The sequence below is a fragment of the Saccopteryx bilineata genome, chromosome 5 (assembly GCF_036850765.1).
Source record: "Saccopteryx bilineata isolate mSacBil1 chromosome 5, mSacBil1_pri_phased_curated, whole genome shotgun sequence".
Classification (NCBI taxonomy): Eukaryota; Metazoa; Chordata; class Mammalia; order Chiroptera; family Emballonuridae; genus Saccopteryx; species Saccopteryx bilineata.
This window is the reverse complement of record NC_089494.1, coordinates 206,930,693-206,943,450: the sequence shown is the minus strand read 5'-3', so window position 1 is coordinate 206,943,450 and position 12,758 is coordinate 206,930,693. Positions and strand designations below refer to the sequence as shown.

At 42.6% G+C, this 12,758-nt stretch overlaps 1 protein-coding gene across 7 annotated transcripts in view; it reads left to right on the top strand.

Annotated features, from left to right (window-relative positions):
* The window catches only part of SHROOM3 (shroom family member 3), a 323,146-nt gene that overhangs the window by 245,334 nt on the left and 65,054 nt on the right, over positions 1 to 12,758 (top strand). For all 7 annotated transcript variants that reach the window (XM_066233275.1, XM_066233274.1, XM_066233277.1 and 4 more), the window contains one exon: positions 4,030 to 4,161. In XM_066233275.1, coding sequence (XP_066089372.1) covers positions 4,030 to 4,161 — 132 coding nt within the window. The remainder of the gene's footprint in view (positions 1 to 4,029; positions 4,162 to 12,758) is intronic.

The window sequence follows — 12,758 nt, the reverse complement described above, 5'->3', positions numbered from 1 at the left end:
TGCACATTTACAGTCCGTGTGCCACTCTGCTAGCATGGACGGGGGTCACCTCACCCTGAGCTGCACCCAGAAAAAATGATGTCCAAACCTCCAACCTGAGGGGCAAGTGTGGGTGAGCCAGGAGAGTGGGCCCTCTCAGAACCCTGTATTTTTCCCGTTGAAGCTTTCATTCATTCCAAGGATTCTACAATGTATCTTTTGGTATCTTGAAGTTAAACAATGTAGTTTTGATATCTTTTAAGTAAAAGTAAACTCATTCGGTAACATGTTTAATTGATGGCTCCATCCTCACCATTATTCCCTATCCATTCCGTGCAAATCTGGGTTAGTAATCCCAGCACCTACAGAGTTTGTGACATAAACTGAAAAAATTTCAAACTACTAAACTGGAAGGAAGAAGAGTGAGGAGTCAGTGGGCTTCATCCCAAGTGAGTATGATTTTGAGTGTGGTTTGAGCCAGGATATATAACCTCTCCAAGTGTCTGTTCATCTGGAAAATGCTGGTAAAAAAATTAGTTCTTGCTGTAAATTTACAGCAAAATGGTGGGATCTTGATAACATGATACGAAGCGAAATAAGTAAATCAGAAAAAACCAGGAACTGTATTATTCCATACGTAGGTGGGACATAATAGTGAAACTAAGAGACATTGATAAGAGTGTGGTGGTTACGGGGGGGGGGAGGGGGGAATGGGAGAGGAATAGGGGGTGGGGAGGGGCACAAAGAAAACAAGATAGAAGGTGACAGAGGACAATCTGACTTTGGGTGGTGGGTATGCAACATAATTGAACGACAAGATAACCTGGACTTGTTATCTTTGAATATATGTATCCTGATTTATTGATGTCACCCCATTAAAAAAATAAAATTATAATAAAAAAAAAATTAGTTCTTGGCTTCTAGGAAAGTTGTGAGAATAACTCCAGACATATGGGAAAGCACCATATCCTCTTAGAGGGAAGTTGGGATAATCTGCCCAAGTCCTGAGGTACCGTTGTAGCACCATTTCCTGATGAGGTCAGAGCACGTGGTGGCCTCGGTGGAGTCTGATCTGCGGGGAGGCAGGTAGCACAGTAACCACAGATGGGTAGGAAAGGGTGACCTTGGGGACAGCCGAGTTCAGTACACAGACACAATAACCAACCACGGGAGAGAAGGGCCACGTGAGGATTCCAGTGGGGGTGGGGGGTCTCTGTGACGAGAGGCTTCCCACCACTCATTCCAGGACTGTGTTCCACTATGGAATTTGTTTCTGTTAGACTATATGGATTTTTAATGTTTATTTGTTTTCCAGAATATTACAGAAAAAGTTTCAGGCAGAAAAAGTGCCCTCTGCGCACCCGTGGCTCTTCCCACACTCTTGAACCCAGTGATTTTCAACCTTTTCCATCTTATGATATACGTGAACTAATTAAGATTCTGCAGCACACCAAAAAATCTATTTTTTGCCAGTCCAACCAAAAAGAGAGGTATAATTTTGATTCATTCACACCACAAGGCTGTTCTGTTGGCTGCTGTCATTTTTTATTTGGCAGTGTAAAGGAAGAGAGGTCGGTGCCCCTGCTGCTCTCGCCTGCTTCTAGTGGGTGTCGTGTTTGGGCAGCTCACTCAGGAGCCTCCAGAACCCGGGGTGGGGGTTGGGTCGAGGAGGTGAGGGTTAGCGGGGACGCTGTGTGTGACTTAGCCTGGGGGTTGCAGGGATTGGAGTCAGCAACAAGTATTATGGGTTTCACCAACTGGTCCCCTGGTGGTGGCAGGTGACAGGACAACTTGTGGCCGTGGAGAGCAATGCTGGGTTGCTGGTCTCCACTTCCCTAGGCTAAAAAAAAGCATGCATTGAAAATCCTTAAAAAGATTGGACAATTTCATGCTTCTCACGCTCCCATCTTTCTCACTGGCCTGCTCTTCCTGCCAGCCCTTCACTGCGACTGTGCACCCCTGGACCTTTGGTCCCTTGGAGCTTCCCAGGAAGGGGGAGTGTGCACAGAGAGAGAAGAGCGCCCAGCCACTGTGCAGAAAGGACAGCGTCAAGAGTTGTGGTCTAGGCCAAAGATGAGGAAGTTATTAAATGCCGCAAAAACTTTGTGAGAGCTCAGGCTGGTCGTGGTCTTCCTCCAGCAGACACTAGGGTCTGCCGGGGAGCGAGAAAGGAACACTTGCTGTCAGGACTGGGCCCGTGGGAGGTCTTGGGTGTGCTCTTTACATCATGTAATCTTGACGTTCACGCGTTTGATGGTGACATACCTTGGAATCTACTTTCCACCCCAGTTTAAGCCAGATGGCCACAGGAGTTGGTGGAAGAATCTAAGGGTTGTATGAAGAATCCTAAGTGGAAACCAAGTGATGAATTCTGCAGAAAGGCACTGGCATGTTAACTCTTCGGCCAAGACTTGTCTCGCTATTATTTCCAGCATAAGTTATGGTACATCTTTTTCATGTCTATTTTACATGACATCTTAGCCAAAAGGAGCTCTAAAAGGAAGGTGCTATAGTAAGATAGTGCACAACCAGGTGTAGGCAGTATGTTAGACAGTTACTAGACATTATCTGGAAACTTTATAGCAACTCTGCCAGATAGGTATGTAGTTAATTTGCTGAGTGCAGAATATGTGCCAGCTCAATTGTAAGTGCTTTACTTGAGTCAGTTTAAGTTTCTCAACAGCCCCATGAAAGTGGTTCTTTTAACACCCATTTCAGAGATGAGACCACTGAGGCATGGAGAGGACCAAGTCATGGACCGGGTCAGTGGGTGGAGCTAGGACTGCAACTCAGACAGGCTGACTGACTCCAGAGCCAGGCTCCCAGCCACACTGTGTCTGCCTCTTGTTTCCATGTTACCGACGAGGATCCTGCTCTCAGAGTCATTCAGTGCATAAGTCAAAGAACCTCAGCCAGGTCTTCAGACTTCAAGTTCTGGTCTATATTAAAAATATTCAAAGCCAGGAATCCTAAATTTGGTGAGAAAAGTAAAGTACAGAAGGAAGTGATGGTGCCTAGGTATAACTAAGGTAAAGATGAAACTTTAGTCTAGAAATGGAAACTCCTGTGATTCCATCTTATCCTTCCATATCCTGAAATGATAAGAAAATAATACCGTTCAGTATTCCCACCTGCACCTTCTCAGTTTCCTGCTTCCATGATACGTGAGGGGCAAACCAGCCAGCTCTCAGGCTTAGGAAGATCTTCGAAGACAGCCGTTGAAAGCACAGTGCTGGTACCCAGCAGCGTGGAATGTGGCAAGCCTGCTTCAGAGCCCGTGCAGGGGGCAGTCTGACCAGGAGGAGGCCTTAGGGGTGCGGTTAGGGCATTTGGAAATTCCATAGCCAAGACTCTCCTACAGAGAAGAAATATGCCTGTTCCCATGGCAGTATGCTTGAGCCACATGGGGCTTAACATTTTTCTCTGACTCCCTGGGAGGACGGGGGAGACGAGTTATGGGGATGGTGTTAGGGACCGGGCTGGGAGAGCGGATTGAGATGGATTGAGATGGACGTACAGAGGGCTTGTGCACAGTGCAGTGGAATCCGAACAATCTGAAGTAGCTGGAGCTCAGGAGCTGGCATGTGCTCTGAGCGGCCACGCACCGCACAGAGCGAGGGCGGCTCCACGTGCAGTCGCTCCTCCTGAGAGGGAGGCAGCAGGGACCTGTTCTCGGAACCACTTCATCTGACAGCGTCAGTGAGTCCACAATTTTCCACTTAGCAATGGATGCTGAATTACAGGGGAGTTCAGCTTCACAACAGTGTACCTTCTTGCTTGGTTGGGAAATCTGGTATTCTAAGATTGGAAATCCACTTCATTGCTTCACAGAAGCATAGATAGGAAAGGATGAAGACTCCCCCAGTAGCAGATTTGCCTTCTTTTGGGCAGAGAACTTTCATGGGCACAGGCTTAGAACTCTGCTCTTAGCTATGTGGCTTTGCTCTAACTGCAGTGTTAATTTTCACACATGTGTCTTGTTAGATTCATTTGGGTCCCTGCCCACGAACATCATCATGCTCAATTTCCTGTTTTCTTATTTTTTGCCAGAGATGCGCGTGCAGACCCGGGCCCTGCAGATGCTGGCACCCCTGACTCGGTCAGCCCAGCGCGCCTTGCCTCTGACCCCCAGCACAGGAAAGCGGCATGGTCGGGAGGAGCGAAGCTTCGAAGGAAGCACAGGTAGGAGGCACGGAGGGCTGTACACCATGGTTCAGAAAAGGGACTCAGCTATTGGAGGAGGGAGTTGAGGGTGAGGCTGGTGAAGATACAGGCTACTGAGAGAGGTAAGGAAGGGCCGGACAAGGAGGTCAGAAGCTTGGAGTTCAGAAGGACAACATTTAAATGGCGGTTTTCATATTAGGTTCTGGAAAACCCAAACGTTCCTGGGAGGTAGTCAGGAGGGTCCCTCAAATCATTTGATTCAAATATCTTTCTAAAAACATATCCACAACTGTTTTTTAAAACTGTAATTTAAAATACTCAAAGTAACATACCATACTTTGGAAATGATAAATGTGTCAAATTGTGTGGCAAAATCACTTCATCTTTGAGCTGATGGTCACTTAAAACTTTTCTTGTTTCTAATTGAAGAATGTCCTGAGATTACTAATTAGCCCGATAAAAATTTGTAGCTACTTCTCTGTGCTGGGTGGTATATCAGGACTTTGCATATCGCATCAAATTCTCACACCAGTCTTGTGAGATTTGCACTAGGATTCTACTAGGAGGTGGTGGATTCAAATTGAGATAGTTTGACCAAGCGTGTAGCTACCATATTCTATGGCCTCAACAATCAGCATAACAGAATTTACTTCATAGGACAACTGTGGGAATTTGATGAGATAAAGTATTCCAAACACTTAGCACAGAGCCCACTCTTAGGAAATGAGAACTGAATGTTAGGTAAAGTAATTATTAGGTGTTGGTTGTGGTCATCATTTCCATCATCATCATTGCAGTCTGGGTGCCAGCATGGAAGGCAGTGTAATGCAGTGGGTGAGCTGTGGTCTGTGGCATCAGACTTCCTAGAATTCATATTGCGATTCTGCCACTTACTGTGGAACGGCCGGCACATTATTTAATCTCGCACAGTTTCAAATCTGTAAAATGAGTTTAATAACTAATCATCCTGACCAGGTGGTGGTGCAGTGAATAGAGCATTGGATTGGTATACAGAGAACCCAAGTTCGAAACCCTGAGGTCCCCAGCTTGAGCACGGGCTTACCAGCTTGAGTGCGGGGTCGCTGGCTTGAGCTTGGGATCATAGACATGACCCCACGGTTGCTGGCTTGAGCCCAGAGGTCACTGGCTTGAAGCCCAAGGTTGGTGGCTTGAGCAAGGGGTCACTCACTCTGCTGTAGCCCCCCACCTCCTGGCAAGGCACATATGAGAAAGCAATTAATAAACAACTAAGGTGCTGCAACAAAGAATTGATGATTCTCATCTCTCCCTGCCTGCCTGTCTGTCCCTATTTGTCCTTCTCTCTGTCACAAAAAAACAAAAAAAACTAGTCAATGGGCTGGTGAAAGGTTGGAAAGTGCTAATACATGTAAGGTACTTGGGGCAGTGCTCAGCACATCATAAGCACTCAATGATGTTACTGTTGATATCATCACTGTGATTCCAGTTGGGGGATTCTTTCATGTAGACGTGTGAATTTGCATTACAAACAAGTAAACATTGTAACTGGTGTGTTCAATCATCATGTTTCCTTAGTCTGTAGTCTGTTATTTTCCCAGTCTTTCCTTGCCTTTTATGACCTTGACACTTTGGAAGAATATGGGCCAGTTATTTTGTAGAATGCCTCCAATTTGGGTCTGTCTGGTATTGTCCCATGATTAGATTGAGGTTATGCATTTTTAGCAGGCATTCCACAGAAGTGATATGTCCTTAGTGTATCCTAGTAGGAATTACCTAATGTTGATATGTTTTATTACTGGTGATATTAGCCTTGATTACTTGGTTAAGGTGAAGCCTGCTGGGTTTCTCCATTGTAAAGTTATTGTCTTTGAGGCAATAACTTTGAGGCTATGCATCTATCAGTGGGTATTAATTGTTACTATCATGCTCTAAAGATGATTCTGTATTTTCTTCTGCACTTATTCATTGGAATTCTTCTGTAAGGATGAGCTGTCTCTTTCCCCTACTTGTGTACTTATTCAACACTTTGTATCAGTAAGGATTCCTTCACATATTAGTCATATTTTGTGGGTTATAACCCAACACTACCATTATTTACTTCATTGCTCAAATTGTCCCAGATAGGATCATTGGGAGCTCTTTCATTTCAAATCCTGGTTTGAAATACGGAAAGGGGTGAAACGCTGATGTCTGGTTCTTCCACGTACAGACAGCAGACATAATGGGCTTATCATCTTCTTGTAAGTCTTACAAGTGTTGAGGTAGGAGGTTAGTGGGAGGCACTGAGCAAGGCTAATTTGTGACAGGTCATGGAAACCTATACACTGATCTTGGATTTGAAAAGTGCTTGGGTCATCTCATGAGCTGATTCTAAGTCCCATAGGCCACAGGTCTATAAGCTCCCTTTTCATGAAAAACGTATTCAGAAAGGATATCTCACTTATTTATAAGAGCCAAAGCAAAAAATTCCCCTCCTCACTGGGACCAACCAAACAACTAACTTCAAGAAAGAGAGTTTTAGTGACCCAGGGTTTACTGTTCTTATAGATCCAAGCCCCTCCTTCCTTTCCTGCTTGATCCCCGAATTCTCTATTAATCTAGCTTAGTGGGGATCCTATTATCTAACTTATCTTGGCAGAAATGTCTCCCTAAAAAAATTTCTCAAGCTTTAGGCAAGGGTAGTTCAATGAGTTGGTAAAGGAGACAAAATGTTCTAAAACCCAAGCTTTTCCAAGCCAGTGCTTTCCTGTATGAACTTCTCACCCCTTCCTCACCTTCCACCAGTGGGCACCACCGGCATTCTAATAATGATCTCATCTAATTATTAAGCATTACCCAAGCATGGTGGCGCGTTTTGTGCTCTGGGAAGTAAATCAAGATGAATGGATAATAGAAACTCAGGGCTTGACTCCTAATTCATTCTCAGTTGAGTAGCAAGGTTAGTTCAGCTGGTGCTTTGCACTTCCCTGGGCAATGAGTTTTGTCCCCTTGATGCTGACTTCGTGTTCTCAGGTCAGCGTGCCTGAGGAGCCCTTGCTGGGTGTTGATATAGAACCCCTGCTTCAGGAGCCTCCCAAACTGTGGGACACTTAAAGCAATTAGCACACTTTTGCAGACAGTGGCATTTTTGCATTGGAAGGAGGATTTAGCTAAATGTGGATTTTTAGCAGGGACCATCTTTCAAGGAAAGTTCCTGATTTTAGTTTGATGTGTTTTTATCAGCAGATGATTTTCCTTGCTGCCCTCCCCCTTCTGCCCACAAAAGAGAATTCTGGCATTTCTAAGCTGCGTGCTGTTGTCTAAGATGCTGGTTTTATTCAGGAAAAATGACTGAGAGTCACCTTCTCCCCTCTACTGGAGCAGGAATTGATCTTTAGTTGCCTGGTTTACAGAGGTGACTGGGAGTGAGAGCCCCTCCCACTTGCTCTAAGCTTAGCGAGCTCAGGGCGGTTCAGGCCGTCTGACCGCAGGCCCATGAAATTGTGTGGAAGGCTTTGCAACAACCCTGGGAGAAGCAGAAAGGGCAGTGGCAGGGTGTAATGGCTTTTCACCCCACTACCGAATCTGACATTCAGCTGGCCAGAGGATTATTATCTAGGATGTTTCTGTTTGCTTCAAGGTGAGTCCAGTTTTGTTAGGATGAGATTTAGAATCTTTCATTGCAGAATTCTCAAGTGACAAGACTTTCACAGGTGTCTATTTGATGTTGTGCTATGTCTGTTTATAAAGAAAAAAAATAACCAACTACATGTTAAGTTTAAGCCCATTTCTATAAATTGTCATGAAGATTAATGAGCACCTCACGGAAGCCAGAATACTACTACTGTTTCTGTGCGAGAATTTTAGTCATTCTCTCTCGTACATATACTGTCGCCATATTTTTTATGATGTGTGTATTTAGAGTGGCTCTTTATCTCCTTCAAATCAGCAGTTGCTTTGTGTTGTGTACGTCATGGTTTTGCTTCCCCATTTCCCCGGAGAATTTCAGAGCATTTCTGTTTCTCACTGGGAGGGGCTTCTTACCCAGGTAGTAGTAGCTGAGGGCTCCATTTGCTCGCCAGCATTTGTATAAAGGAATGGAACCTGTGGACATACTCTCAAATTTAAAGAAAAAGGTACAGTCTTCTCATGCAACTTTGAGTTTACATGGAAAGAAATGTTAACTGAGATCGCCAGTTTTACATGATTAACTTCTTTACAATGAAAAGTTTAAATACTTGATTATCTTTTCCTTTATTCACAATAATTTGAGTTCAGCTTTTATCCTTATAATTTTGATTCAAAATTTCTGTTTAGAGTTATGATTAAGGCTAACACTTGTTTCTAAGGATGCTTTTACTTAAAAGAAAATAAATTATGGAAAAGAACAGGTGGATATAACAATCATGGTAATGTTCTAGATCTGAAGGTGGCTTAAATATTTATTTTGTTATGGGCATTCATTTTATTATTATGTCTTGTAAAGGGTAAAAAAGAAAATATGAACTGCTTATATTATAAAACACATATATAAAAAGAGGGATCACAGGGATAGTTTTGCAAGTTGTATTTGGCATTCTTTCATTTGAAAGTAAGAGAGAGCATTCTTCTGAATTTTATTATTTTCTCCCCAGAATGTCAGGTTAAGACTGAGTGTTGGTAGAGGTTAGACTTCTGTGGTAAGACTTATAATGGACATATTGGTAGGTGGGAACTAAGGAGTTGGAGAAAGTGCTCTTAAAGTTTTCAGCTCCTCTGCCTTAAAAACCTTCACTATAACTTTATTCAGGTTCCAATATTACTTGAAAGCTTTGTTTTTAATGAATAGTTCTTTTCCAGCATGATTTTAAAATACAGATTCTTCTTTAGACCATTGTTTGTTTTCTCTGAAATTAGTGCTCTCTGTCCTTTCCCTTGTTGCCTTTAAGTTTCCATCTGTGGCCCTCCCCTCTAACTGAGGAGAAAGTGACCTAGGGAAGAGAAACCACAACACAATGCACCAAATTTACTCCGAAAGAAAATTGAGCTGCTTAGTGTTGGAGGTTTGGGGCCATTTATTTGTTTTGTTTAATAGAGTGGTGTTTAGGAAGGGGGATCACTACTTAAAGGTTAGCCTTCAGCCTTACAAAAAAACTCTTTTGTTTTGGCAAGTAACATTTAATTAATAGTTTGGCATCATATAAAAATGAATTAGCTTGGTTTCAAAATACCTTGGTTGGTATTTGGACTTCTTTGAACCCTCAAAGGGCAACATTCTGTGGATTTATACATTAAGGAGGCATGTTCCCAGTAGAGTGGTGGGGGCCCCTTCTCCTCCTGCCCCTCAGCCCTGCACCCACAGGGTGGACGGGAAGAGCCACATACACCTTCTACTGTGTCCTCTGATCGGCTCCCATGCTGTCCAACAGGGGGCCTCTGGGAGAGCCCCCCACGCACCTTTTATTTAAAAAAAAAAAGGCAGTAATTCAAGAGCACACACACTATTTCTAGTTCTCTCCAACTACCTGACTGACCCTTTTGGAGATCCATGAAATTTATGGTTGTCTGCATATGCCTGTGTGTGAAAGATAATGAGCGAGCAGCCAAGTGATTTCTCCCACCTAAGCTCTAACAACCTATTCGATGACACAGAGCAGTAGAGAAGAAAATTCTAAAATTCTAATGGCTGGTATCTGAAGTCCCTCTTTCCTCCAACAAATAAAATGCCTGGTTCCAAATGGAGAGTTGAGAAGACAAAGTTATTTGTTGATAGAGTTTATGCTATTAATTTATTGTAAGGCTGGTGGACATGGCCGTGCAGGTTCACATTGGATTCGGGCAGACGGTAAAGGAACTGTGGAGCCAGAGGATGGTGGGCCATTCCGTTTATTAGAATCTCGCAACGGGGGATGAGCAAGCAGGCAGGGAAAACCACTTCTCTCTCTCAGGGCTGACGAGCAAACAGGGCCAGGTGGTGGGAGGGAACCCCTGTATGGCAGACAATAGAAAAAAAATCGCCCCTCCCAATGGCGGCAGGCAATCTGCCACCCTGAGGGCAAGCACCTGCAGCCTTGCATGGACTATACACATGGTGCTGTCCCATCCTCACACACTAATCGGGCAAAGTACAAGAGAACAAGCCTAACACACGTTTGCCCAACATAGATGCTGTGCTGCTATTCTGTCGGAATTTGAGTTTGAAAGTCAGTGAAAGACAAAGATGAATGCTTTTATAGATCAAGGATGTTAAAGAGTTTGTACCAAATTCTGCCTTGACTTATACTCAAATGTTGAAGTGTGGGAAGAAGAGTTGACTGTTGCTGTATGAGTCAGAGTTTAGGGGAAGAGGGTTGAAAGGAGAATATTGAGAAAAAGAACATTTAAACATCATCAGCCTCTGGTGACTAAGTGAAAGACACTTACTCCCATTGCTGGTCCTTCTCTTTTATAGTAATAGTTTTGTGCAGTTATCATAAAGTTTAATCTTTAGAAAAAAGATTCGAAATGAAGGATGGTGTGGAGATAGTGAAAGAATGTTGGGACAGGTCTGGAGGAATGGGGTAAAGTACCTTAACAGAAAAGGGTTTTTTTAACCTTTTATGCAGATTTTCTATGTTAAGGTCTTATGTCTGTTAACAGACTTCAGTCTTACTTGAGATTCCATTGTCAAAGCCAAAAATCCCTAGGGCATATTATCAGGATGTGACATTTAAAAAGAACTCTTTCCAGAAAGGACTGTGTGTTGCTATGGGGTTATATTACCTAATGCATGCTTTTCTACCCACTGAGCAGCTTTTTAAAGACATAGATATTACTGGGGCAATTACAAAAGCCTTGAAAGAGTTTGTTTGCTAGATTTTTCTTTGAATCCCCAAAGTGTAAGGTATAGCCTCAGAAGTCATAGAAACTGGATGTTAGGGATGCTCTAAGGGCTAAAGGATTTCTCAAAACAATGTCTTGACCAACTCTGTGTTAAGGGACACTTACCACCTTTTTTTTTAATTTTGGAAAGTGATAGCCTTTTTCACCTCTTTCAAAAATTCTTTAATGCTTTTCTATTTCTGAACCAGTAAAATATATCTCACTATAGGATGCTTTTATTCTAGAGTTCCTTCTGGATCTATAAATGAAACAATGTTGTGAGAACAGCTAAAGTAACTTGACTTGGTCATAGTTTTCATTTGCTGTATATTAGTGTCATCAATATTTAGGGTCTATCATTTTCCTATAAACAGGATATGCCAAAAAGGCATTGTTCCAATATGAATCATCTATTCTTCTATATTAATGAAGATGTAATTATAATTCCACCCAAATTACTTGTACAGTCACATTTATTTGTTGATATGAGTTTGCTTCCTCTTTAAAGTGTGAAAGGGGCACTGTAGCAATACTTATCAAAATGCAAGTTCATTTTACTTTGAGCCAACAATTCCACTTCTAGTAGTTTCTGCAGATATCTCAGCAAAAAGAGAAGACAGTGTGTGGACATGGTTATTCATTGAAGCATTATTTGTATTGGTAAAGACTGGAAATTGAAAGGCATCTACAGAAAGGGTCCAGTTAAATGAACACGATATATGCACACAGTAGAATACCAGGAGGCAGCTAGCTCAAAGGAAAAAAGATATGAGGAAGCTCTGTAAATACTGACTTAAAATGATCTTTAGTGAGTATTGTTAAGGTCAGAAAAGCAAGGGTAGAACACCACATTCAGTTCCTTTTGTGAAAGGGGTGAAATAGAGTTTAAATTTGTATTTGCTTGTATTTGCATAAGAAAACACTGATATATATATATATATATATATATATATGTATATATATATAATCAGAAGTAAACTTGGGGCAAATATTAAGATTTGATAAATTTTGGTGATCAGCACACAGAAGTTATTTATCTTAATCTGAATACATTTGTATATGCTTGAAATATTTGATATTTTAAAACATGGATGGATGAGAAAAATAGGGGGGAAATAGCAGCAACACTCAAAAAGACCCTTAAGAAACAGAATTTATGCCCTGGTTGGACAGCTCAGTTGGTTAGAGCATCTTCCTGAAGCACAGAGGTTGTGATTCGAAACCCAGTCAGGGCACATACAGGAACAATTGTTCCTGTCTCTCTCCTGCTCTCTCCCCTTTCCTCTCAAAAATCAATAAAATAAACATTAAAAAAAGAAAGACTTTATAGAATATTGTATTTTCTTTGTTTTGTGGGAGGGGCTAGACTAGAACCTTGTTAGGGTCAACTTCACCTTCTATTATACCATTTTGCACTAAACCAGTGATGGAGGGGCAGGCCAGTGGTGGCTTAGTAAGTGCATTAAGAAATAGAATGTTGCCTGACCAGGTGGTGATGCAATGGATAGGGCGTCGGACTGGGATGCCGAGGACCCAGGTTCGAGACCCTGAGGTGTAGCCAACTTGAGCGTGGGTTCATCTGTCTTGAGCAAAAAGTTCATCAGCTTGGACCCAAGGTTGCTGGCTCAAGCAAGGAGTTACTCGGTCTGCTGAAGGCCCGCAGTCAAGGCACATATGAGAAAGCAATCAATGAACAACTAAGGTGCTGCAATGAAAAACTGATGATTGATGCTTCTCATCTCTCTCTGTTCCTGTCTGTCTGTCCCTATCTATCCCCCTCTCTGACTCTCTGTCTCTGTAAAAAAAAAAAAGAAATA